The sequence below is a fragment of the Ammospiza caudacuta genome, chromosome 1 (assembly GCF_027887145.1).
Source record: "Ammospiza caudacuta isolate bAmmCau1 chromosome 1, bAmmCau1.pri, whole genome shotgun sequence".
In the NCBI taxonomy this organism is placed as follows: domain Eukaryota; kingdom Metazoa; phylum Chordata; class Aves; order Passeriformes; family Passerellidae; genus Ammospiza; species Ammospiza caudacuta.
This window is the reverse complement of record NC_080593.1, coordinates 36,521,071-36,548,760: the sequence shown is the minus strand read 5'-3', so window position 1 is coordinate 36,548,760 and position 27,690 is coordinate 36,521,071. Positions and strand designations below refer to the sequence as shown.

Here is a 27,690-nt window from a genome sequence, read left to right as displayed (position 1 = left end):
GATGGTGTCTGAAAGTGAAGCTGGCTGTGAAGACAAATGTAGGGATTAAATACAGATAGAGGATGATGGATGATTACAAAAAAAAGTGTACCAAAATATATGGCAGTAATGCATCCTTGAGATGCAGTCCTAGGTCTCATGAAATATGCCTCTTGAAATTCAAAATAAAAAAAGGGTTTCAAAGGAATAGCTGAGGAAGTTACTCTAAAAGAAATTAAAATTTTTCACATTTGGTGAGTTTTTTCAGCCAGTGCTGTGGTACTGTGTTTGCACAAGTGAAACCAGGTAGCTGGTCTATAAAAGAATCCTGAATCATTAACCTTTCTGAAGTCAATGTAGATAGATTTTTATTTAATTTCTTAGAAAAAAAAAGAAAAGAGTAGTACTATTAAACACGGAGAGATTAAAACCAAACTCTATTTCAATGAAGTGACAAAATTTTCCAAGAACAAAGTAATAGAAAAAGTTAAAAGAGGTCTAAGCATGTCAAGCATTAACCTACTACTTTTAGTCTGCATTATAGAAATTTTGGAGATTTTAATGCTAATAATCTCTTCATTGTAGGAGGAGGAATTAGAGGCCCAGATTTCATTCCTACAAGGACAGCTAAATGATTTGGAAGCCATGTGTAAATATTGTGCAAAGATGATGAACACGCATCTTGGTAAGTGCAGTACCTTGAATTAACCTGTAAATCTTTGCAAAGGCTCTTTCAGTGTTTGTATTAGAACTAAAACAATATTTATGTAGTACAGTGCATATTATTTTATAAGCCATGATAAAGATTGAATTGATGTACTCAGTTGTTCTATCAGATGCTGCCAGCCTCTCTATCTTTATTCTGTCACACTTTTAAACTTGGGAGTAGGATAGCCGCTGATGATACTAATAAGAAGCAGAGGCATTTTAGCACAGATATCTTTGATTTCTTGTATTATAAGAGACTTGTTGGAGCTCAAACCTTGTGAACTTACAGACTTGAAGTCCACTTGCAGTTTAACAGCCCCACAGTGATACTTGATGTGTGTAGTGATAGTTGTATAGTATTCATATATTTCCGTTAAATGTAACATTTTTATGATCTACGATTACCTTTGATATGTCAAAATGTTACTGTAGGCTGGATAGTTTGATATTTTTCTCAGAACAGAAGTATAGTAAGATAAAAGTCAATACATTGGGAACAGAATCCACAAATACTCCAGTCCAAAATCCTGCCTACATATTGCCAAGACAAATCTTGCAAGAGAAAGTAAACAAAAAAATTTCTCACATCGACCATAAATATTTTTAACCAAGTTTTGATAAAAGTCGTGGTTTTAAACTATGTTGAGCTGAACTCTAAATGTTGGTATATTTAGTTATGTGAAAAAGCACCATTGTTGAGAAATCAGGGCAAAACTGCAATAATTTTAAATTTATTTATGGCCTGCAATATCTGAGCAAAATAAATTAAAGTTGAAGATTTCAGTTGGTAGAACTAAGCATGTGATACCTAAGTTTGTCAGGCCAGAAAGTTCAAATGTGAAAACCATATGGTAATTGTATTTTTTTTCATGTGGGTGTTTTACTAGCCACTGTTACAAACCTAGGAAAAGCTATAAATATTGTATTGCTTGAAAGTTGGGAATTACAGCCTTGAAAAGCCAAGTCTAAACCTCTAACCCTGACAGCTTTAGTCTGATGTATTGTATTGCTTTTGTGAAGGCACATGACTAATGATGAGATTAGAAGCAAGCAAAGGGATAAATTATTAACTACTGAAATGATGGGGAAAAGATTGCTGTGTCAAGAAGAACAACTGAAGTTTCTTTCCTCTTGGAAAGAAGACAATGAGTGTTTAGCAAGGGTTTCAGTTCCAAGCATAAATATTTCACCAACTATAGCTGCACCAGGAATCAGAATAAACCCAGACAAATCTCCTTGAAGCAATCTGCCTTTCAGCACTGGATTCATGAACTGAAAGCATATGATCTGTGATCATATCAAGGGGTTAAACCCTTTTTCACAAACATATTAGAAACAAAAGCATTTAGGGCCAGCAGTTTCCCAGAAGCACTGTGGAGGGGTTTGTTACCCTCACAGGACAAGGAAAGCCATCCCACTTAGTGCTTTGGCTGTGGGGTGTCCTGGGTGTATTGTGATGCCCCTGCAACACTCTCAGAGCCTGCCAGCCTAGTCTCTTCCATGTCTACTCCCTGTACTTCTTCACAATATTCCTGCATGTCTTGTCAACATCATGGACTATTAACTTTGTAAACTTGTCTTACACTGGAGTGTTTATATCCTATAGAGATTAACAGTTACAAGTGATAAACAGCACAAGAGAGACAGAGACACCACCAACCTTCACAGCCTCTACATTTGTAGCAAATTTATGAGTTAAGGTATGCCCAAATCAACCAGCAGATGATCCACATGAAGGCAGGGAAAAAAAACCCACCACAGTTCTTGATGATGTGGAAAAATCCCAGGAGGCTGTGCTAGAAAATGGATTCTCTGGTGCATCATAGAACACCCCCTGAGGAATGTCTCCAGAATCCATACACTGCTCAGGGCTTCAGAGAAGGGCAGCAAAACAAAACCCAAGAGCATATCTGGTTATTTCTAAAGGGAAAAGTTAGCAGAGGTACCTACATCTGATTGTCCCCCAGGTATCCATTTACCCATGAAAATGGCTTTGTTTCAGAAACTGCAGAGCAGATGAGTTATATCACTCCTCTTGTAAACTGTAAAATCTTAACTTCAGGGATATTACTTCTTCCTCTTGGGCTGAATTTTTCTGACTTCATCACCCAGCTATTGGCTCGTGTAGCATTTTTAATAACAAAGTTAAAAATCGTCATTTAATTTACCTATATCCAGTGATAAAGTAATCTCTCAGCACTGTTTTGTTAAATAGAACACTACATTTTATTTTATGTGAGTTACTTTTTAGACCACATCATTTTTATGGTCTTCCTTTGAATTCTTCAGGATTTTCATATGTCTTTTTAAGTGGGTTAATTGTATCAGGACATGCTGTACCAGCACTGGGCCCAGGAAAGTGGTTACTTAGTTCAGGGAAGGTCATCTCTCTACTCTCCTGTGGCATTGCTCTTTTTAAACATTTGTAATGCAGCATCACATTAGTGGTCTTTGATGCAGTGATAGTTTGAGGTGATAATATGTTATGACCTTTAAATTTGGTGAATCACAGCTTTCTAAACAGAGGCATTTATCCTGTGGGTAAAATCAGGAAATGTTTTTTTCCGCCTGTGTTCCTTGTTTTTGACGATATTAAAATTCACTTCTTGCCAATTGGCATTTTAGCTGAATAATTCAGGTAACTCTGTGATGTACTCCGTTTTCTTCTGGCCTTCTAAATGCAGATATAACCATCATATATGTAATGGTTGTCTAAATTGTTTATAAAAATTGTATATATCTGATTGCAGACATATAAAAGTTGGGTAGTCTTACAGAACTAATTCTTTCAGCAAAGAGTTAGACAACATTTCTGTGAATTATGATTAAGTCAGTCAAGCAGGCAGGCCTGCCTTTTAAATTTGATAAAATTTAGGTGCTTATTCTTAAAAACCTCCCTTTTTTTTAGATTGATGCTGTAAACCTGCCTTTTCAGACATTATTACTCAACCAATAGTCATTTTCTTGTAGGATGCATTGCGTTTGCAGTTCACGTTATAACAAAACAATGTTAATTCAGGCTTTTAAAAATGCATGTCCAGTGATCATTTGCCACAAAATTATCACAATATCAAACAATTATAGAATATTCTTCTCATGAATTATTATGAGAGAGTTGAGGATTTTTTGTCTGTCTTTTCTCTGGTTCTTTCCCTTACTAGGGGAATCCAGATGACAGTCAGATGTAGTTACTTCATTACAGAGATGATGTGTTGTAGCTGAGAAATTATCAAAATAACCATGAAATTATCTATGCTGTTTTGACTATGAGGGACAGAATGGCAGTTTTTATTTTGTTCATATGTTCAGAGATGCTTTCATTAAATGTTTATCTCCTTCTGTAAATAAACCCCACTGTCTACAACATGGCAACGACATAATTAACTGCTTGTATTATTGGGGCATGTTACCATGGCAATGAATGATGGTTCTGAAATATTGCTACAAAGTGCTATGGGTATAAATTAGAAATATGGGGTTCATTATTAAAATGGAGGAAAGTCATTTTGTGATCTTGTTCTCCATCTTAGGGCTGTGCGTTAGAAAGAGCTTTACTTTTCTTCTCTCTCTCCCTCAACCACTGGAGTACTGCTCAGGGGAAATTCCTTTTAACACCTACAAGGACAAATGTCAAAATTTAGGTATGTAAAATAGCAATACAGGGAAGTAGATTTTGCTGTTTCTCCCACCTGTTTTCACAAGGTTGTCATAGCTTTCAAAAAAAAAAAAAAAAACAAATCCTGTGTTCAATTTTTCCATTATTGAAATGAAGATACATCCAAACTTGTAAACCTGTCATGTGGCTTTGCTCACAAAATAAATGCAGAATATTACTCAGCTCATAGTGAAAAAGTATAGTTGCCATAGCTATCACTGCTCCAGCATCATCACAGATACTGTTTCTTGATGTTACTTTTTCACAAGCACTAGCCTTTTTCAGGAAATAATATTGTCATTGGTGATTTCAGAAATATGGTGATATTCTGAAGCATTTTTCTTTCTGGGAGATACTCTACTGTTAGTGCACATAAATTCCTCAAGGCTCAATGATTCAGAAAGCTGTAATGCACCATTGAAGTATTACAGTTTTATTACCTGTCATAATGTTACTTCTTTTTTGAAGAATTTTGATTATTTCCTCCTTTCTTGCACTATGTGAAAATAAAAGCATCAAGCTAGCAAGCGCATTCAGAAAAAGATTTTTCCTGGTAACTGGTAAATGTGACATCTGTACGATGTCTTAGAGTAGATAATGAAAAACATGTCTAAGAGACACGCACACAAACAGCGCTCAGATGGCCTTATAGTATCTGCTGGAAGATTCCTCCCTTGTCCTTCACATGGGACATGGGAATAAGTTTGAGGTGTTTTTTCAGCATGTCTGGAGTGTCTCAAAGAGCAAAGCTTTGTTACATCCCAGGCCCAAGCCTGTTAGATGGCAGTTCAGGTGAACCCAGCCAATGACACTGTCATCTGACACCATCTGCTATTCTAATATCTTTAGGGTTTGGACCATGTCCACACTGGCCCACAATTAAAGTGCAGCTTTTTAACAAAAAAAGTGAACTAAAGCCCTGGAGAAGTATCGGCCCTCCCCCTCCATAGGCAAGTACCAGTATGAGAGATTGTGGAGGTTTTATATTAACTTGCCAGTTTTGTTCCAGAAAGAAAAGTGCTGAATTTCAAAGTGTTGTCTCTTTATATGGGACAGGAACCAATTCATCATGACTGTCTCAGGCAGAAGAACCTAACATTTGTTTCCAACATGGTTTTGGACCTCCAAGTGTGGGAAAGTTTACCAAGTAATTACACAAGTAGCGCACAGTAAGTCCTTCTCATGAGAAGCAATTTATAGGAACATTGGTTCCGTATTAACTTGGATATGGAGATCTTTATATAGAAACTTTTTTTTTTGATGGGCAATTTATCAGGTTATAAAAGTAGAGAAACTAAGGTCATTCCCCACTTGCTTTTGCTTAAGGGCAGCACTATGTAAATGCAGAAGGTTGCTTCCCCAGCTAGCTGAGATTCAGAAGCAATTTAGCTGCTTTCTTGCTGCACAGAGCCTCAGCTAATAAGCCCTGAGGATTCATACCAGTTCTGCAGAGTTAGCTCACAGGGTTCTGCACAACACCATAGAAATATGTGCAAAGGTGCCCAATTATACAGAGGAAACATAAGTCTGCCTGGTTTTATTAATTTCACCTTCATACTGTTACTGCTTAACTTGAACCAGCTGCCAGAGGGAGATTCAGGTGGGTCTCAGAAAGATGTTGCTCAATATCCAGGTTTTTAAATCACTTCTTGTCTTGGAGGCAACATCACAGAAACCTCTTAGGTCTGACCTACATCTACTAAAGCATCATGGCTTCACTAAGCCAAAGCAAATAAATCCTTCTCTGAGCTCCCCATCCAGGGCTGTTGGATTTTGCTTGTGGTGCGTTTTCTAATTTCACTCCTGCTATCTGTAATATGTTGCCATGTCCTTGACCAGTATTCCAGTACATCTCTACCCCTCCATTGCAGATTATGGAAGGGATGTGGAAAAGTGAAGTTTTCATCTCACATCCTTCCAAACACCACCAGCATCCTGCCTTTGGGATGGCATGCCAGCTGTCAGCTTTCATAGGTAGCCTGTAAAAAATTACATGTATTTACAAAATGCCCAGAAATTATGGCATCATGGTAGCAAGAAAAACAAAAACTAATCTTCTGAGAGTTCTTTGGATGGGATCACAGGACATCCCTGCCACAAACATCAAGTAGTGCTGGCACTTGTATATTCACTAGCACTACCTGACATCTCCCAGACAAATATTATTTGGAAGTTTTATTAAAAACAGTTCAAGCCACCTTTTTACTGTGATTATTGCAAGCACCATGAGCAAGGAAGAAAAAATACCAAAATAAAGAAATAAAAACTTACAGGATATAGTTGCTAGTATAATTTTAGTTGTTGTGTGAAATAGCACTTTTAAAGGTTTAATTAGACTGATTTAATTCCTTCCTCTTTTATCAGTCAGTGCAATTGTTATAAGGATGCATTTTATTTTAAGGATCATTTACAATGGGGAAAGGAGAGGAGGAAGTTGATTTAATGCTCAGTATTTAGGGATTGACATACTGTCCAATATAGATCTGGACACAGTGCTTGTTAAATGTATGCAAGATTGTACTGAATTCTTGTTTTATGTGTCATGTGATGAGAGGAAAGGTTATGACATTTTTGTAAGGATAAAATGAAATGGAAATTATTTTGCTGCCCTGTGCTGAAGTGAAATACTTCAGCGTTGTTGAGTAAGTAAATGCATTAAATGAGTTTTCTTATGCTTGGGACATAAATAAAATAATCCATGGTTTATAAATCCAGTGTGATTAGAAATGCTATCAGTATAAAAGGGCACATCAAACACAGGCCCATGAGTCTAATGGATTGTTGTATTTGGTTCAGAATAATGGTGTAAAATAACCTACAAAAATAGCATATAAACAAAGAACATTAGCAAATTCATTAAATCAAATGTAGGAATGCTTACTGGGAAATAAGTATTTGTTGTATAGCATAGTATACAAGAAATATTTGTTACACAGACTTACTTTCAGACTGTCACTTCTGGTCATTTAACAGATACATATATATATATTATTTTTCTTTTTTTTTAACATATGAAGAATAAAAGTGTAGTTCTTCATGTTCCATGAATTTTAACCACAGTTTTGTCACTTAAGGGTAGCTTTTAAGGTCAGAAACAGCTGGTTCAACTCAGAGGAATCCTCCTTCTTTCTATAACAAGCATGCCAGTCCTGAAAGACCGCTGTGGTAGGCACCTACAGATGCTTTCATCCCAGTAGTCTGACTGATAAGGAGATTAAAATAATGAAGCTTACACAGCCCCTCATTACCTGGTTAACAGCTTTCCTTGCAACTTTCAGTGAATTCCCGTTGCTTCCTCCCTGCTGCTCAGTGAGCGTCCTGTCTTATACTGAAGTACACTGACAATCCACCCTCTTTCCTTTCCTTTCCTTTCCTTTCCTTTCCCTTTCCTTTCCTTTCCTTTCCTTTTCCTTTCCTTTCCTTTCCTTTCCTTTCCTTTTCTTTCCTTTCCTTCCTTTCCTTTCCTTTCCTTTCCTTTCCTTTCCTTTCCTTTCCTTTCCTTTCCTTTCCTTTCCTTCCTTTCCTTTCCTTTCCTTTCCTTTCCTTTCCTTTCCTTTCCTTTCCTTAACTCTCCTCTCCTCTCCCTCTCCCTCTCCCTCTCCCCTCTCCCTCTCCCTCTCCCTCTCCCTCTCCCTCTCCCTCTCCCTCTCCCTCTCCCTCTCCCTCTCCCTCTCCCTCTCCTCTCTTTTCCCTTCCCTTTCCTTTTCCTTTCTCTTGGGCATTGGTTTCTCTTCCAGTTCCAGCTTTAAGGAAGTAAAACCTTAGCAGAAGCAAAATTGTTGTAGGACTAAATTGTTCATTTCCCCATTATTTCCATAAATATACAGATGTAAGGTATATGTTAAGCATAATCTGTGTACTGTGTGTAAATTAGAGTTGACAGCTAAGAAGTGATTGTGTCTTTGAGCAATAGATGGACAAAATGACTTCATTACCCTACCAATCTCCTTCTTCATACATCTGCAATTCTGTGCCCTGCTATGGGTTGATGACTGGTAACTTTTTACTACTGTTTCTCTGATGTCACAAGCATTGCCACACTTCAAATATTGATGAAGTGTTGGTGCTCTGCACAACACGTGAATCAGAAGTATAAATACATCACTTATACTCAACACTGTATAAATCATTTATATTCAAATAAACATCTTGAAGAATGCAGTGTTTCACAGATAATTTCAGATTTTTAGCATCTTAAGTTCTTTAAGACTCAAATGTTACTAAGTGGTGTTTTTAATATAATGTGTGATTGTTACTGGAAGCGTTGGCATTCACGGTGAGGTAAATGAAAGGCTACTTAGCAGTGTTGCCTTCATCAACACTTAGATCACAAACACTATTGTATTAGAAGGGAATTTAACTCCTCTCATTTGTATTTTTAATGCTGGAAGGAAAATGCAGTAGTTGGAAACATCCTGAATTGCATTATTAAACAGCAATATCACTATGCCATACAGCGTCGTCTTTCTAGAAAGGCCACAAAGCAGTGTTAAGGTCTAGAGTTCATTTTTGTGCTCATCAGACCAAGTTCAGGTAGGAAAGCAGTATTTATTGTGAAGAGAGAGAAGGATTGATTAACAGAAGCTAAAGTCTCAGTTTGTCCTCCTAGCCCCTTAATGTTCTTGAAAAGACAGTCTTGCTGTCACTAGTATATTGTGCAGGGAATGTTGGAAACATTGAAACATTTTCTGTAAACCCTGATTTCATAAAGACAATCATACAACAGTACTGGAATATGAGTCCGGAGAGTTGGCTGTGCCTTGACATATATAGGAACACCTTTGGCTTTTCTGTTTTGGAAAAATAAAGAGGTGTAGTAATACAGTTCTCTCCTTGCTCCTGCCTACGATGGAAGTGAGAAGGTACTTTTGCATTCTGAGTTTGAGCTCTCTTCTCAGTAGTGAAAAAAAGGGTGAAAAAAGTTTAACATGACTCTGGCCCTGTTGCTTGTTCACAAGTCATTGATCAGGAGCTAGTAGTAGAAAAGCAGAGTTCGTAATACAGCTTGCAGCTATTTCTAGTTAGCTCCTGTCAGCAGGAGTCATCTTCCTGGAAAGGCCCCACGGAGACCAGTTTAAAATAGAAATCATTAGCAGAGAGATGCACTGCAAAAGCAGCAGTGAGAAAAAACAAAACCTCAGAGAAGTTGGGTTTTCTCCACATCCATCTGATTTTACGTCAAGCGTGCTTTGTGCCTTCATCTGGCAGGGTGTTTGTCTCCCACCTCCTCGGTGGAAGGGGAGAAGTGCAGATTTGTCTTCTGGATGGATGGGCATGAAGAGATGCCTGAGGGGACCTTGTCTACAGCAGACAAGTTTTCCCATTCATTTAGTGCAGCTCCGGTTGGGTGGTTGGGTTTCTTGCAAAATCTGTATTGAATGCAAGCAAAATTTTCAGTGAAAGTTACTGTATTTAATAAGCCTCTAAAATAATTATGCCAAACCTAACAGCTTTTCCACATTCAGAGAGGAATGTTTGGAGTAGCCCCTTTCCCTGGCCTGGGAACTCAGCACTGACCGCTCACGCCATCATGGAATATAGAGCATTTCAGTTGTCAGAGAGCATAAGCTTTATCTAATTTTCCTGCTACAAGCTGCTGTGGATGTTTTTCCTCTTTCATTGCTATAGATAGCATGTCTTCAGTTTAAAATTTAGCAATTAATTTAGGGGAAGGGAATAGAAATCGTGATTTTTTAAAGTACTTCTACACTGAGTGTGCATGTGAAGTGATTCACAATTTGCCATAACTGTAAGAGCAAGAAATAAAAAATATATTTAATCTTACTTTTTAGCTGTTTCAACTGTTGCTAACAAATTCACTACCTGCCATAATTTTTCCCCACATTTTTTAAAAAAGAACATGAATGCAATCATTTGCATCTTCCTGCTCTGTAGTTGTAGTTGGATTTAAAGTATATCCAGGCAGGTGATCACAGTCTCACTCAGGAAGTAATTATTGATTTACTGGTCTGGTGTCTATCAAACTTAAACAGGTCTGCTCATTTAAGAATAAGTACCCAAAATTAATTCTAATCCATTGTATAAAAGGCATCCTTTGAGATGTGAATCTGGTTTGAGGGCATCCATCAAAGTGGATAATGTTGCTGACTTTTGAAGAGAATAACTGGTTTAACAGCTCTGGTATTTCTGAGGCTTAGTCAGGCTCACAGTCAGGGTATGACAGTTCATTTTGTGGTAGTCAGACTTTTGTTAGCACTATTTTGAAACAAATCCAGAGTCTTGTAATGGCAGTCTGGTATCTCGTATATCTCACAGCAGTGCTCTGACCACCAAGTGAGAAGTTGCAAAATTCACTTTTTGTTTTCCCCTACTAAGAACTTCATTGAATAAAGAAATATTGTCTTTTTCTGCAGAAAACATTTGGCATCAGCTAAATGAAATCTTGAAAGAAAGAAAAAAAAAAAAACAAACAAAGCAGTCAGGAATATCTGACCTTAACCTTTGTTTACTCTGTACATTAGGATTTTGAAACTTTTGAATAACAACAGCTGTGCCAACAGATTTATAGCACAGAATCAAACTGGACTCAGATTTGAATAATATAGAAATCACATAATCTGTTTGTTTGATTCATTGTATCAATGGGGTTTTTTTTTAAAGGTAGGAAGGTGTTTTCACTTCCAAATTGACATCTGCAGGGTTTTTTTAAGATAGTTACTTTTTTATTAAAAAAAAAACCAGCTGTGAGGTACTGATATATAGCAACAGATAAGGAAAAAAATCAATATGCGGCAAATTCATTCATATACATGAAGCACTTCTCTCAAAGTGCAATAACATCTTCTGTGAAGGAATAATTAAAGTTTACATCTCAGCTTAAAGTAAAAGTCCTTCAGCTGAGTAGTATTATATCAATATCTATATCAATATAGCACTCTTGAAATAGTATCTTTTAAAGTATTTCCAGTTGCAAGGGTACCTTTTGAGATACAGAAAAGTAAAACAAGCTTTTTTCTGCACTTGACAGCTTGTTTTCCCTCTTGATCTCAGCAACTGACTGCCCTATGTGGTCCCCCAGCAGTGGGAAAACCTTGGATGAGAGTCCCCCAGTGAGGATGCTGTGCCCTGGTGCATTCATTCACAGGAGAGCAGCTGCAGAGCACAAACCAACTTTCTTTTCATCCATCCTCTTCTCATGTCTCTTTCCAGTCACGTGGATTTCAAAGGGGGGTCCCAGCAGAAGGATGTGGTCAAGGAGGCACTCATGCAAAATCACATTGCCCATATACTTCACTCACCTTAGGATTATTTTTCTTAATTCCTCCCTACTCACTAGCCAGGGAAGAAGAATGAGCATTGGTAAATTTGGGTTCCACTTATTTGAAAGTTTAAAAACTTTGCATTCAGAAGAGATGAAGCCAGCAGATTAGAAGCCATATGCAGTTGAAGGACATAGTAAAGAAAAGGATTCATTGCCAATTCCACAAGGAATTCTACCTTCCTTTCTGTTTCATTGCACGAGAGAAAAACATCCCAATTTATGCCTTTATGCCTCAGTTGCTAGTGTTGGCTGTATTTCCTACCTTTTTGCTCCTAATCTTTTTTCCTCTGAAACTAATATTAAAATCTGGCATTAATTTTGCTAAAGTAAATATGTGATGATACAAACATTTCTATTCATTTTTACTGCTGGGTAACTATAATATTCCATTCATATTTTTTTTTTAATTTCTCTATATACTGGCTCATCAAACATGGTTTCAGCTGGGTTTTACAGTGAGGATAAATTATTTTCCTTATATTTTTAAATACTGATTCACAAAACATCTCTAAAGGTCAGTAATAATAGTAGAGTATTTCCACATCATGTGGAATACCTTTCAGCTTTTGTTTTCATGCTCTTGTCCACACAATTTTTGATATTTCCTTCATTTAGTCTTCAGCAGGTTGGAGGTTTGCTTTGAATTATTTTCTTGGTCCATCTGCTTAGTTCGTGTGCATGCCCTAGTTTTTTAATGTATGGTTTGATTTATGTGGGGATCACACACTATGGAATACTTTCCTTTCTAATGCTGAGAAATGGAAAAGACTGTTGAATTCAGTGATTCAGGCAGTGGTCAGGCATGGCTGTCCTGCCTATGAAGGCTTTGGACTTCTGATGTTTCAAATTATGGACCTTTTAAAAGAAGGAAATCATGCATTCTTTCAAACAGTGGAAAACAGAATGTAAGTTACTCTTTTATGAATAAATATTAATATATTTTACTTACCAAATTGAGGAAATAGATAATTTAGATATAAAATAAAAAAGCAAGTAAAATGTTGCAATAATTAAGGATTTTTGCAATTCAAGATGCTACATATTTGCAGAAAGATCTGGTTTTTTATTATTTCTGGCCTTCATAATGCAGTGTCTTTCTCATGTAAAATTGTTCATTTGTACAACAATTTGACAATTGTACAACATTGCTGCTGGACATTGCCACTGTAGTATAGTAAATAAGGAGTTCTAAATAATGTGAACATAGATCTCCTTGTTCAGTCAGGCTGCTTATGCTAAGCTGAGTTATGGTACCTTCACTGATGCTCTTGACCTTGATCACATCACCTTGACTTTTGTCAGCTGTTGCATTTCATGGTTCTAGACTCTTTTATTCTTTCTGTGTCTCAGATTGCTTTTTAGCGGTTCATTTAGTACTTAGGCGTGGTTCCTTTCTCCTCTTCACCCTTTCCATTCCTCCTTTTTACCCATTACTGATTTCTGGCCCCAACTCAATTTCAAACTTGTGTTTATACACGAGTTCTAAATCTACCTTTCCACCTCTAATCTTTCTTTTTGTCCTGTCTCCCACATCTCATTATATTCCTATTTATTATGTAAACACAAAAATATCAAATTACTCAATGCTTTTACTTGAAACTTCATATTGTGTCAGAGTTGGCAGTGTCATCATATTTGTCCTTGTCAGGATCATCTGTTAACAGCAGTTGTGGCTTTTCACTGATTTGGGCCCTGAACATGCAGGATGTTGTTAAAGACAAACAAAGGCAATGCAGGTGTGGATTAATTGTACAAAGCTCTAATTGTGAAGTACCTGGGATACACATTCTCATGAGCAGCAAAGCATTCTTCCATAACGAGTGTCACTGAGGGCTTTGGGCTCAGTCTGTATATGTAAGACAGGAGTGGCACAAAGGAGTATCCTGTCATTTTCAGGTGACAGATACAATCTCATTCTGCCAATCCGTCTCTAGGAATCTTTACTGTTTTCTTAAAGAGTCAGAAAGCAGGAGCTGGGAGGCCAGAGAATGAAGTGAGTCTGCAGAGTTATTTGAGTTGTAGTTTCTCTGGGCTGTGTTGGAGTGTGGAATTGCCTGGGGTTGTCTTCCTGCAAACACTCCATACCAGGGTAGTGAAATGCGTCCTTGAAGGACCATGCTGTGGGTATGGAAGGCAAGAGTCTCCTGAAGTGTTGGTACTGCATTGCTCCTTCTGTCCTTCTGCCCTGGGTCTTTTACCTAAAAGAAGAGAATAGGAGGGGAATGAAACTTTTTGTAGTCCTTCTACAAAGAAGAGTATTCTAGCACCTGAAATGGCCATGGGATCAAGACGAAGATTGCTGTGCTTCTACCCAAACCTTTCTGTAAGCTGCAGCAGATTTCTCTGGTTTTGAATGTTTCCCAAACCATTTTTAAGTTCAAAACTGTATGTAACACAGAGGCTGGTGTGGTCTTCTAGGGGCCAGTAGTAGCCTGAGTTCCTTAGTACACAGGGGTAACAGAAGTCCTGCAGGAGCAGAGCATTGCTGGACGCTTCCTGGCAGCAGTGCCAGGCTCAGGCTGGCCTCACCTCTGCAGAAAATCAGGTTGTCATTCTCGAGGATTGGATGCAAAATTGTGTTTGCAGGTCACAGAAATTTGTTTTGAAAGCATCAGTCGGCAGTAAGTAACAGCACGTTTGAGTTTATTTAGGATGTTTTCTCTCTTTATCTTTCTTTTGATGTTACAGGAAATATTCAGGAAGTCATTTTGCAAGAACGCTTGGAAAAAGAAGATGAAATCCTGGTTTCCTTGGCTGGTTTGAAGCAGGTATTACTATTGCATAGTTTAACCTTCTTGTGCCCTTCAAAGCTATTAATCCTTTCTCCTTTTTTTCTCCTATTTATTCTTTTTGTATACTGCTATTTTGTCTTCTTGTAGCTGTTTTACTAGTGCATCAAACCTTGTGGTGTATTTTTATTTGTAACAATAAAACTCAGCTATAAAGAGTTCAAACAATTTGCACAGTATTTGCTCCTGTGGAAGTTTTGGAGGCCTCAGATCAAAACTAAAGTGCAACACCAAATGCTGGACTTAAGCCATGCTGTCATTTTTCTTAATGCCAAATGTACTTGCTAAACAACAACTATGCCTGTGTCCCCATTATTTCATTGTGACAACACTTGAATATCTTGAATTAAATGAAAAAATACTACATACATAAAATGAGAATGCTGCTGAGCATCTGTAGCTCTGATTATACTGCCCTCTGCTCCCTCAAAATACATTTTATGAAGAGCAATGTGTCATATGTTAAATCTATAATGAGGCAGGGAGTAATGTTAACAGTTTTACTCTTTTTAGATTTCCTGGATAGCTGTTCTCCAGACTCTAATAGAAACCACATTTCACTGTTATTTCTATATTCAGCCGATATAGGTCTGAATATTGACTTGCTTCCTATCTTTTCAAAGCAAATATTTTGTGGAAATGGTGTATGAAAGCAGTCTGCACAGAGCTTTAGAAAATGTAGAGTTCCTCCCAGTTTTTAACTTACATCCTTTCCTATTCAACAACAGATCAAGGATATCCTGAAAGGTTCATTGCGTTTCAACCAGAGCCAGCTGGAAGCTGAAGAAAATGAGCAAATTACTATTGCTGATGACCATTACTGTTCCAATAATCAGAACAAGGCGGCAGGTGATGTTCTAAAGGGACCTGTCATGACAAAGCAACAGTTCATCTCAGGACAACAGGTAAAATAAAAACATCTCAAGCAGGCCATTGATGGCCTTCCATTTTTTGGAGATTTCCTCTAGCATGGCCAGACATTATGTGGGACATACCAGCATTCCTGGTCCATATGAAGAGTGGGTTAAAAGTGTATCTCTAGCTACTGCCCTGCTCTGATTAATTATTTTTATTGTAGCTTTATGCTCCACACACAGATATTTAAGTCTAAGTGTTAGGCATTTGAGGGGAGTTCTTTAACACTGTTGAATCACAGAATCACAGATTAATTTCCTACAAAAAAAAAGTAAAAACTGCAGGTAAATGTTCCCATACCAAATGTTCCCACATGATTATTCTCATTGTCCTTGTTCTCCAGGATCCCATTATGTAAGAGCTGATTAACTGCATTGCAGTGTATTCGTGGCCTGTGCCAAAAAGGAAATAGCAAGGAGGTTGCTTTTACCTTCTACTTCATTGTATCGACTTTCTCCTTGAATCTGTAAACAATGTTTTCACATACAAAGCATACAGTCATAGGAAAGGTTCATAGACAAAGGGCCCTCTCTGTCTAAGCCTCAGTCCAACCCAAACATGATCTTAAAAATAAGTACCTTTGTGCCTGCTCATTTCTATGTTGGAGTTCTATGAAGTCTGCCATCCTGCTGCTGATACTCACACTCATAAATCAGTGGCAGCATTATCACCTCAAAGTCTGAGTCTGCAGTCAGTTCACTTTTGACAAGTTTACTTAGGAACTACAGGAAATATTTATTCATTTTCAAGTAATGACACATGGTCATTTTGATTTATTACACACAATCCCCCTGAGTTAGAACATTCTGTGTTAAAAATATATTTTTTAATTGTCTTTTGGTATTAGAGGCAATACCAAGATTTATTTTTTTATACTCAGTAATGTTGAAAAGCAAAGCTTTGCTAGAGAATTTTCATTTCTTGCTTAGCTGTTATCATTACAATCACTACTTTCTGCCATAATAAAGGCATAGGTTAAACTGATACAGCATATTGGACTGTTCGTATTTTTGCCCTTGATCTCCTAGCTTTTTCTATGACATACTTTTTGTTTTCTTTCCAAAATGGTAATGTTTTTTGATGATTTTTTACTTCTAGAAACTAGAAGGTAGAATGCCACATAACATGGCAGCAAGCTGTGTGTGGTGTGGGTATGTGGGTGTGTGTGAGCAGACCCTACTGATGCTGGAGAACCCCTTACTCAGAGTCTGGTCTAAACCACGTGTCCTGGATGTGCTGGGACTCCTTGGGTATTGAGAGTGTACAGCTGAAGCCTGCTCTGCACAGATTTCTCTCCAGTGCAGATTTTCAGGGCAATGTACAATGAGGTCTGGGCTTATCCCAGTGTGTAGTCAGGGTATATACATCCAGCCCCAGGAACTGAGTGGCACCCATGACCCACAATTTCAAGGCTGCTCATAAGTCAACTATGAGCAACATGAGTAGAGGTTGTACAAGCTGAACTGCTGCAGAGCATTAATGAGGCATTAGCACTGCATGTTTTATGTTTGGAGGTGCAGCACATCCATATGGATTAGCTTCCTCTCCTCTTATCATTGGGAACTTCCAATTATGATAATGAGCAACAGCACCTCTGACGGAAAGAAAAATATTAGTGTTAGACATGGTACTCCAAGAGGACTGGTGGTATCCTTAGTTAGTTGATTAGGGATAGTTTGTCTGTCTGTCTAACTAGCCCCTAGTTAGTCTGTGCTGTTTCCAAGCCCTTCATCTTTAACCACCATGCATAAAATCAAACAAAAAGAGGAGGGCTTTGGACCCCTTTTAATAAAATACAGAACAATAAAAATGTGGAATAGTGGAGTGTGATATTAGACTGTTAATTGGTGAGCTCAGTTGTCAGCCCAAACCAGGCCACAGCCCAGTTTTTAGCTCTGCTGAAGAAAGGGGGGCTGCACTGATGCCCTGGGTCATGCTGGGAGTACTCACAAAGAGCTGCAGGAGGATTAAAAAAAAACCACTTCTAGCTATTTTAATGCATTTCTTGCTAAATAAATTTCTATTCTATTTGCATTTTCTGTGACTTTGCTAATGCCTGTAATTCTGTTTGGTGTGATTTGTACTGTAGAGATTATTCTTTGCTGGAGTTATAGGGTTATTTTCTAGGACAGCTGAAACAGTTATAGGTGTAGCTATTCTATAAATGAGATTAAAATCTGGTCTTTTGAGCCTGGCTGTTACATAAGTATAAATTATTTATCATCTTAGCTTTTTTTTAAAAGCGTTCTTCCTCTTTTTTGTATCAAAATCCCTTTCTGCAAAATGAGGATAAGGGTATAGCCCCTTTTTAGAAAGGAAAGCTGCAAAATTAAAAATGCAAAAAAAAATTAAGATAAAGGCTAAAAGGAATCAAGCATTTTTTGGAATGTTTGGCTTTGGTAGCAGCATGCAGTTGACAAACAGAAGGCTTCTGTTGCTAAATAATGCATGATAATTAACACATTATCTTGCCTTTATGTCTGTTCAAAGAAGGAGGCAAATGAGCTGCTGTTCTTCTAAGCTTTCTTGATTTGTATCCTTGCAGTTAGTTTTAACTCATTCACAGTGTGAAGGCAAATGAAATAAGCCTGGTCCTAGTAGCTGATATTCATCAGGAAAAATTGTTTGGAGAAGCCATATGGCAACGGGCGTAAGGTTGTTAACTTTCAAAGCTACTGGAAGTATAATTCTGTCATTTTTCATTTATTCAGTAGTGGCAGCAGATGGGAGAAAACATGCTTCACGTCAGCGTGAGTTTCCTGAAACAGAAACAGGCGAAAGAAGAAGGAAGGAGGTATTTTACCTCTGGAAATATCAGTTCCAAAATACCAGTGTATGCTAGGGATAGGCAAACATTTACAGGCAGCTCTTTTATAGGATTTTGAAGTCAATATCTCTGCTTTGCTGCTTCTCTGTTACTTCAATGAGCTATAGGTCTCCTTAACCAAACCAAAAAGTGTGGGTGGCTTGAAGAGTAGTGTTGAGAAGCTCAACAGTTACAACAAGAAACTGGGATGAGTGGTTTTCTTTCCTTTATTAAAGAGTAGGATGCTTTTTCAACTGCACTAGAACACACTCTTGAAAGTAGAATTTAGGAAACTGGGGAGTGCCAGAAACAAAAATACTGATCTCGCTGGGCGAGTGTTTCACTAAGTAAGATCTGTGTCACCCTACGCAAGGTGGAGGTGTGAGGGCTGTGAGGACTGAAATAAAGGATTCTTGATAGCTTGGAATAATAAAGTGTATAATTTTGAAAAATGAGTCAGTACTGCATTCCCTGAGAGCTTTTAAATAGAAGTGTGGAAAGTGGCCAGGTGAATTATGTGGCGGTGGTTGTTTAGAGGAATGTATATTTCTGTTGTACAGGGCAGGGGGATGGGAACAAAGTTCTGAAATTTTGACTATGGCATTTAGAGCTCCCAAAAAAGTATCAATACAGGCTGGAGGATTAGGGATTGAGACCAGCCCTTCTTGAGAAGGACTGGGGAATACTAGTGGATGAGAGGCTGGACATTTCCCAAATGGGCACTTGAGCCCAGAAATCCAGCTGTACCCTGGGCTGCATCCAAAGCAGTGTGGCCAGCAGATTCAGAGTGGGGATTCTGCCCCTCTGCTCCCCTCTGGTGAGACCCCACCTGGAGCATTGCATCCAGCTCTGGGGTCCCCAGCACAGAAAGGACATGGGCCTGTTGGAGCAAGTCCAGAGCAGTGTGACAAAGATCATTAGAGGGCTGGAACACCTCTCCTATTAAGACAGCCTGAGAGAGTTTGTGATTTTCAGCCTGGAGAAGAGAAGGCTCCAGGGAGACCTAATAATTGTGGCTGTTCAGTACTGAAAGGGGGGCTTAAAACAGAGATGGAAACAAATTTCTTAGCAGGGCCTGTTGCAATAGGACATGGGGCAATGATTTTTAACTAAAAGAGGGTTGGTTTAGATTAGATCTAAGGAAGAAATTTTTTAATGATGAGGAGGGTGTGATACACTGGGACAGGTTTCCCGGAGAGGTGGTGGGTGCCCTATCCCTGGGAACATTGATGGTCCAATTGGACAGGGCTCTCAGCAACTTGCTCTAGTGGAAGATGTCCCCATGTCTCGCCATGGGAGTTGGACTATGTGACCTTTAAAGGTCTTTCCAACCCAAACTATTCTGTGATTCTGTGTTGCTGGAGCAGAGCCACGGTTGTGTGCTGCCTCTGTCCTCAGCCCCCTGGTGATGGTAGCTGACTCACTGACAGCTCATGAAGACAGCATTTCAAACAGACCAGATGAAAGCAAAAGGCTAATTACTAACAAATGATGCCTCAGCTCAGAAGTGTTTAAACAGTGAAGTGTCTCTCCTTGTCAGATAGAACTCTGTGGTTTTAACTTCATGGAAACTGCTTGAAGTTTTTGACATTTGAACTACTCTGGTTCTGCATGTATCAGGAGGGTTGGAGATCAATTTTGGTAACACTCAGAAGAGGCTAGTTGTTGATCTTTCTAAAACCAATCTGCTGTGTTTTGTATGAATTTCATTAAGTCTTCTGTGAAAACAGAGTTGCTACCAAAAATAATAGATGTCAATTTCTATCACTGTGACGACTGGCTTACATTGGGACAGGTAAAATTTTGGACTCAAGATACTTCCATTTGAATTATAAAGTGGTAAAATTAGTTCATTACAAAACAGAATATTATATGTTATTAAACCTATTGTAATATTAATAGCATAATATTATTATACCTGCATACTTGTAGATGACATACAAAAATTATAAATTATGAGAGCAGGATATTTCAGAATTTACTAGAAAGGGAGATATTTGAAGCCTTATTAATATAAATTTGGGCACAATTCTGTATTTGAATATATTTTCCCATTCAGCTGAGATTTATCTTCATTGTGACTTCTAACAATTTGTAATGAGCATGCAAATGACAACCAAAGACTTCCAGCTCCCTCATTTCATCTTACAGTCCTTCATAATCACAGGTGGGTTTTGCCTTCTGAGCTACAAGAACATTCTGATCTATAATCAGTAGTCAAAACAAGAAAGTCATTTTCACCTGTAATGATACATTTTTCAAAAGAAATTTTGCTGGTGGTCGTGGATTCTGTAACTGCAGTTGTGGCTTGCTCATGCTTGTAGCACTCCAATTTTATATACCATGATGTAGGTATGCCTTTATCTCATTCAGATTATTCCTGATTTTTTTTTTCTGTAACTGCTTTTTTTTGAGGTTTTTTTTTTCCTTTTTGTAATACTTATAATCTCTTTTCATCCCAGAATGAATTTTTTTTCTTTTTCTTCTTTTTTTATTTTTTGTGGAAGGGTCACAGCTGAAGGGCTTGTATTGCCACAAGTGTGGCTGTACACATTTCCCAGTGCTTTTCGTTTTTCTCAGTCTTGCATTCATGTCATCAAATATATTGGTTTCAGCATCACACCGCTTCAGGATGCTTGTACCTGCAGGCTGTTTGGCAGGTTGCATTATTACTCTGAAAAAAACCTGTGTGGAAGCAACCAAGAAAGCAGTCATGTTCTTGCCAGAGGAACATAGCACTAGACAGGAGCTGAGTGCAGCTCTTGCAGCAGGAGACAAAGTGTTGTCCATTTGGGTTGCAACCAAGCTAAAAGGCTGCCAGTTGTCAACAAGTGAGAAATCCCACTCTACTGTGTATGGCAGTCTCCCTTTCTAATTGCATATAGCTCTGATTGGAAAAGCTGGGAATCTGAGTGTGGCTAGTATAATGGAATTTAAGATTGAGGCTTCATAATTTTCTGATGCACTAATGCATGGTCTTGAGCTACTACCTAAGTGCTCAGGGACGCACATTTCCCAAGATCTAACCAGACAGAATTGGGATTCCCAGACCCTCATTTTCTGGAAGAGTTAGGAAATAGTCAACAAACACTAACCCTGGAAGCTCTGGCAGCCCTGATTTTTTTGAACCCAAACTGGTGCACACTAAACCAGGTCTATGGGTGGTTTAGATTTCACAAGTCAGGGTTTTACTAGGAAATTCTATTTCAAACCATTCTCCTGACAAGCTCCAACATGCTATTGTACATGCAAACCAGCAAAAAATTTCTCAAAACCACTTCACTAAATACTACAGAAACCCACTGTAATTGCTGTAAGTCTTGACTATAATGTATGTGTGTGATGCTTGGCTGCTGTGGTCACCACCTGTATGCACTGTGATGATGAGACAGGTAAGACAGTTAGACCAAAAAAAGTATTTTTAGAGTGTTACATTTTATGCTTTTTTAAATTAACTCAGTTGGTCAGAGCGTGGTGCTAATATGCCAAGGCTGTGGGTTGATCTCTGTGGGAGCTGTTCACTTAAGAGCTGGGCTCGATGATCCTTGTGAGTCCCTTCCAGCTCAGAATATTCTGTGATTCTGGGAAATAACAAATGATGTCATCCAAAGTTAATATCCACTTTATTTTTCACTTTATTTAGTCATTGCCGCTTTTGGATAATAATTATTCCTTTGTCCCATTCCCATATGTCTGACATGCTTCATAAGCCTCGTTATGTGATGATGCTGGTGCTCACTTCAAGTCTTTTCTGTGCCGTTGTTTCACAGAATACAACTGATGCGAGCACTAGTGAGAGGAAGAGTGCTGATGACTATATTATGGTTTCCAAAGAAGAGGAGAGAAGTAAAAGTGCTGCTCCAGAGCCAGTGCAGCCCCTTCAGGCACACAAGGAGGCAGCAGTGAAGGCAGAAGCTCCATCTCGTTCCTCTTTGATATTTTCCGACCCTCTGATGGGTTCCATTTCAGCCTCCTCCAGCAACCTCAGCTCCAGCCCTGATGATGACAGTAGTAATAACAGCAAAGATTCTGACTTTGCTATTGTCAGCCCACTGGACATCTAAGGAAACAGGCTGGGAGAGTTTGGGAAATCTGTCATTACAACTCAGCTCTAATTTCTGTGATTTCACGGGTTGGATAGTTCTTTGGATTACAAGGACAGAAAATAGATAAAGGTAGCCCATTTCAGCTGCCAAAAGCCTAAATTAAAATAAAAAGGCAAGCAAACAAAAAAAGACATAGATTTGCTACTTTTAAAAAATAATATATACATTTTAATAACTGCCTTAAATAAAGACCCAGTAAAACCCAGTTCTAATATACAGTTATTATTAATTATGCTGTTACCCTACGTAGGAGCTTTGTTACTATAGAAGTGATGCCTTCCCAAAGCATAGAGTAGTATATGCTAGGTACCATAATGAAAATGTGTGGATACCTGACATCAGACCTGATGCAGGAAAGACAGGCTAGATTTAATAATGTCCTTTTACAAAATGTGCTTGACTGGGTTTTCTGTGTAGGAAAGGGTACTGTTTCTTCAGAGACTGTGATTAGAGAAGTAGGGAATGAGTATCAAAAAGATTAAAAGCATCATCCTGGTAGGAAGTTTGTTCTCCCTTGAGGAATCCTAGTTTCTTAATTTTCATCCTGCAATAGCCTGAGGTGTGTTCAGGGCAGAGGTTTGTGTAGTTGTTCCTCAGTGCTTACAGGAGACGATGTGACAAGCTCCTTGAGAATGAGGACCTACACAACAGAGCCTTATTTGCCTTTCTCTACTTTTCCCCCTTGAGAGTTCCCAGTTCAACACTTTCCTTCTTTATCTTTGTCTACTTTTACTTCCCCTGGCATGATTTTTTTCATTTTGCTCAGACTACAGCAGTCAAGAAATAGGTGCAAGGGAAATAACAGTATTTCATAATGTAGACCTGAGCTGGTTGAACTAAAGCTAGCCCAAGTATGATAACTTACCAGGGAAGGTTGCAAAGTGAAATGAAATGTTCATAATTAAAAGCACTTTATGTCTCATTGCTATTATCTTCTATAGACTCTGTTTACATATATTGCTATATGATTTCCATATTTCTAATCACAAGAAACATAATGGTGCAGCAGTGTTAACCAACAGAAAGTTTCTAATTGACTTTGTTACTTGTTCTTCTATGGAAAAGTGTATTTTTTTCCCATCAAGTCTATAGTACTTCTAATAACAGCTTTCTTCAAGTAGATAAGGGGGGTTTCTGTGCTCTCTGATCCCTGTAACCTCTGTTGGAATTCAGAAAACAACTGGTGGTGAGTAAACCACTCCTCCGGCAGGACCTACACAGAGTTAGCTTGAGGAAGGAGTGTTAATATGTCACTCTGTCACAGCAGCAAAAAAAAGCATCATTTGCTTTTAAGATGCATATACATTATACCATGCAACAACTTCCTATTTGCATGGCAAAGCTTGTGTTTGTTCAAAGTTCTGAAATTGTAGTTATTTGCTGCGTAGTCTGTAATTGTAAATGAAGTACTGTATCCCAAAGATGAGGTGACATGTAATTTGCTGGTCTTAGATTTTACAAGGTCTGTGTCAGTGACTGAACTGAAGAGTTAATTGTCATGCAATTACGTGGTAGCTGCCATCCTTACATGTTCAAAAGCCACCATGTAGTTCTTCAGAGATTATTTGTGCCTTGTAAAATGTTAAAATACTAGAATGTTATGAGCGGGCATAGCATCATGCCTCTCTGCAACAGAGTGATGCAGTCAGGTGACTGTTTAGATCAAAGATCTTAAATGCATAACATTTTGGAGAAGTGTTTATTTTAAGCTTCATAAAAGATCACTTTGGAATTCAGCATGCATGCCTGTCTCCAGTTTATTTTATTACCCTGAGTTTGCATGAATGCCAGGGAATGGGGTGGCTGATTGATTTATTTAAGCCTTTCAAGCTTTTCTAACTTTAACCTATACAGCAAGGCTTGTGGCACCTTCAGCAAAGGGTGGCTGTTAAAGAAGTACCTGTGGAAAGAGGGAAGAAATATTCTGGGGACAGAGAGAAAAGTTTTATATTCTGTGATACGTAAACATTCAAAGATTCCAGTAGCTTGGCAGGAGAAAATGTTTTTACTTCTTTTTTATTTTTTTAAGCATCAGTCTTTTGATTTCTATTCTAGTGGGTTGTTTCAGGGATCACATAGCTATTTTCTTGAACAGTCTCATTGCCAATGGAAGAGTGTGATTTGTACAGGTTTTTTTATTTTTGTAAATTAGTTGTATCTTTAATGTTGCATATTTTAAAACAGTAGTTTATGAAGATTTTGGGAGTTTCTAAGAATCAGTGAATACTGATAAACTGAATACGTATCATGCCATGGGATATGATAAAAATCTCTAAAAGCAGAGAGACAATTATACAAATAAGATCAGAGTAACTCCAGTAAATTAATCTGGTTTGGTTGTACCATGTCCTTTCACATCTTAAATATGTTGTCTCTGATATTTGATCATAGTGCAGAGATAATGAAAAGTATTTTAGTATATTCATTAAGTTAGAAACTTGTAAGTTAGAAAAAACATCAAATCATCACCCTGTTTTGTGTTAAGAATATACTGAAAGAGAAATTGTCATTTAAAATACAAGATTATTCATTTTCTCTGGAAATGACCTGCTCATAATGTTCATGGATAACAGTAATTGGATAGAAAAATTATTAGCATTGCAAATTGCTGACAAAAACTGATGCAGCATTAAGATTGCCAATCTGAGACTGTTTTACTGTATTTACTTTATAAAGTAATAAATATTTATTACTTTAAAGTCTCTTGCATGTCATGTCAGTTGTATGTTCTGCAGAAAGGCAGCATCATATTTTGACTGGGTATTGATTTAGTCGTGGAGCTTTGTATCTTTACTCTGGAAGAACATTTAGCCCGCTTTATTAAAGAAAGAATTAACAAACTTTTTGGGTTGTGCTTGTGCTATTTTCTCAAAAAAGAGGGAAAGCTTTTTTACTAGAGTACTGGAAGTATCATTTCTGAGAACTAGGATGATTAAAACTTAAAAACTATCTATATAAGCACAAAAACTGATTGTTACTTTAATCAGATTTTATGTATGTGATCCAGGGAATAAAACTGGATGTCATTTATCTCAACTAAACAATATAGAATATTTCCTGTTTTATGAAATTTCCTGTATCTGAAAATGAATCAGTATTTACCATGACATAACTTGTCTGTAATTTCATGAAGCTCAGTATAGTGTCATCATTGTGTCTCAATGACAGTGCCAGTATCTGTACAGTACATTTCTGAGTCTCTATACTTGAATTCACATTCCTAACTCATGGTTCTCCAGTATGTTCTCATTAAATGGCATAGAGGCAACTGTTTAAAAGATTACATTTCAGATTTAAGGTGTACTTGTGCCTGCAACGTCATCTGTTCAAATACATCCTAACATGAACAGATTTTCAAATTCTTGGTGTCGGCCCTTAAATAATACTTTTCATTTTGTGCTGCATGTGTTGGTCTAGAATGAATTATTCTAATGATTTATTAGACTTGAAAAGGTGCAATTTCATAAAATAAACTTCATTTGGCTACAGAATAGTAATTACACTGTCTTGTAATCTGTGCTGTTCTTTTGAGAGTTATTATACACAGTCTGTGCATAGTGTTTGCTGTGTCCCCCAGTCTGCCAGACTCTGGCTTTAGTAGCTAAATTTAGAGATGAAAAAGCATGAAAAAAGGTTGTTAGAGTAACAGCAACTTGAAGCATGCACACAGGCAACTTGCTTTCCTGCTTCTCACAACTTACTTAACCACTGAAATGGTAGGGGAGGTTTTAGGTATGTGGGAGGATCTGCAAGAGGCAAAGTGCACAACCCTAGAAACAGACAATGAGCTGGAAGGGTTGCAGTTGGAGACTCTGAAACTATGGGTTCTTTAGGGCAGGAACCATCTTTTTCTTTGATGTTGTACTACACAAACACTGTCAAAATTAGAATAACAATAATAATAATACACTCATTATTTCACCCCATTTTGCTCTTTCAAACTGCAAACTAGATTTAATCCAGTAACAGCAACTCAGATGATAGCAGTACTGTGGGAGCAGCAGAATCTGGTCCTACACTGCTGAAATAAGTGCAGATGAGGAACAGTTGTTTAAATAAATAAATTAAAACCAAAGAAACCTGACACCACAAACAGGACTATAATATTGCCAAATACAAAAAAAACAAAAACCTGTATTTCTTTCTAGATATATACAAATTATAAGAGGTATTTTCCAAACTATGCTTCAGATAGCACTTATGTAACTTGTTTGACTATGCCAGGTAGGTTTGTGCAAACCTATCTTTGTTTTTAACTTGTAAAAGCATAGCTGTTGCCAGGATGTGGGAACTATTAAAATATATCAGCTGCAGAGAGAAGACATTGTGGTTCCATTTTCTGTGAATGGCAAGAATTTGATCCTTCAAATCCTGCTGTTTTAACACTTTCACTGTCTGCCGAGGTAACAACGTGAAAAACCCTGTAATCATTTCCAGAGACCTGATGGGAGCTCCACTGCTTAAGGCATCACATGCAGTTGCAGAGCTTTGGGCTGAGAAACTTTTCACAGCTTTACCTTTGACTGTGGGCTTTGGGGACTGCAGCAAAACCAGGTTTGTCTGAATTTTTAACTCATACAAAGATGCATTTGAAGATTTTACAAATTACCATGTCAGTATTTGAGACTTTTTGAAATATAAATGCTACATGGTTTTGAGATGGAGGAATAGTTGTCAAAATATCTTGATTGCCCACCTGCTGTGTTAATTGAATTCAGTGGATGGGGAATATAGCAGCATTTCCAGAGCATCATTAAACTGCCCTTTTAAATAAGACTATATAAGGCAAACAGATATTAGAAGGCAGATTGTCAGTGGTGTCGTATAGCTTTCTGGATAATATATATACATCTCTGCAATAGTAGGAACTTGCATAATTTCTGTCCACAAATGGAGGGGCTTGCAACATTCTGGAACATGTGGCAGAAAATGTAAGTGAACGTGAGCCTGTTCATAGAAACATTTTTAAAGCTTCAAGGATTAGAATATGCCAAAACAATTTTTAAAATGTAAAATAAATACACACAAAGATTATTTAGGCTTGCAAAAATTATCAGGTCTCAAAAAAGTTTCATTTAGTTTAGAGAAGTTTGATGGAACTCCAGGTTATAGCGCAGGGTGACTGACAGAGGCACCTATAGGAGTTTTGGACTGCAATGAACTTATAGTGCTTCAGACTTGGAACTTTCAAATTCTGGAGAACATTAATTCCAGTATGTAAGCAATGAATTGCACATGTTTACTAAGTTGCAAAGAAGTCATGATGGGGGAATTCCTCAGCAGACCCTCTTTCCAAACTTCTTTTGTTCTCATTTCCCACAGTCAAGCCCATCTGACAATTTTGTGGTACCCATAAAAACTTCAGCTGTTTCATCTTCTTGAATAACTGAATTCTCAGTCCCTGTGATCAAAGTTAGCTGTTAATCATCTCAGGACTCTAATTCCCTGTG

The 27,690-nt window shown here is 37.8% G+C and overlaps 1 protein-coding gene across 2 annotated transcripts in view; it reads left to right on the top strand.

Annotated features, from left to right (window-relative positions):
- Window positions 1-25,691, top strand: part of TBC1D5 (TBC1 domain family member 5) — a 317,422-nt gene extending 291,731 nt beyond the window's left edge. For both annotated transcript variants that reach the window (XM_058808336.1, XM_058808329.1), the window contains 4 exons: window positions 565-664; window positions 14,313-14,392; window positions 15,142-15,318; window positions 21,905-25,691. In XM_058808336.1, coding sequence (XP_058664319.1) covers window positions 565-664; window positions 14,313-14,392; window positions 15,142-15,318; window positions 21,905-22,198 — 651 coding nt within the window. In that variant the 3' untranslated portion in view covers window positions 22,199-25,691. The remainder of the gene's footprint in view (window positions 1-564; window positions 665-14,312; window positions 14,393-15,141; window positions 15,319-21,904) is intronic.
- The last annotated feature ends 1,999 nt before the right edge of the window (window positions 25,692-27,690 follow it).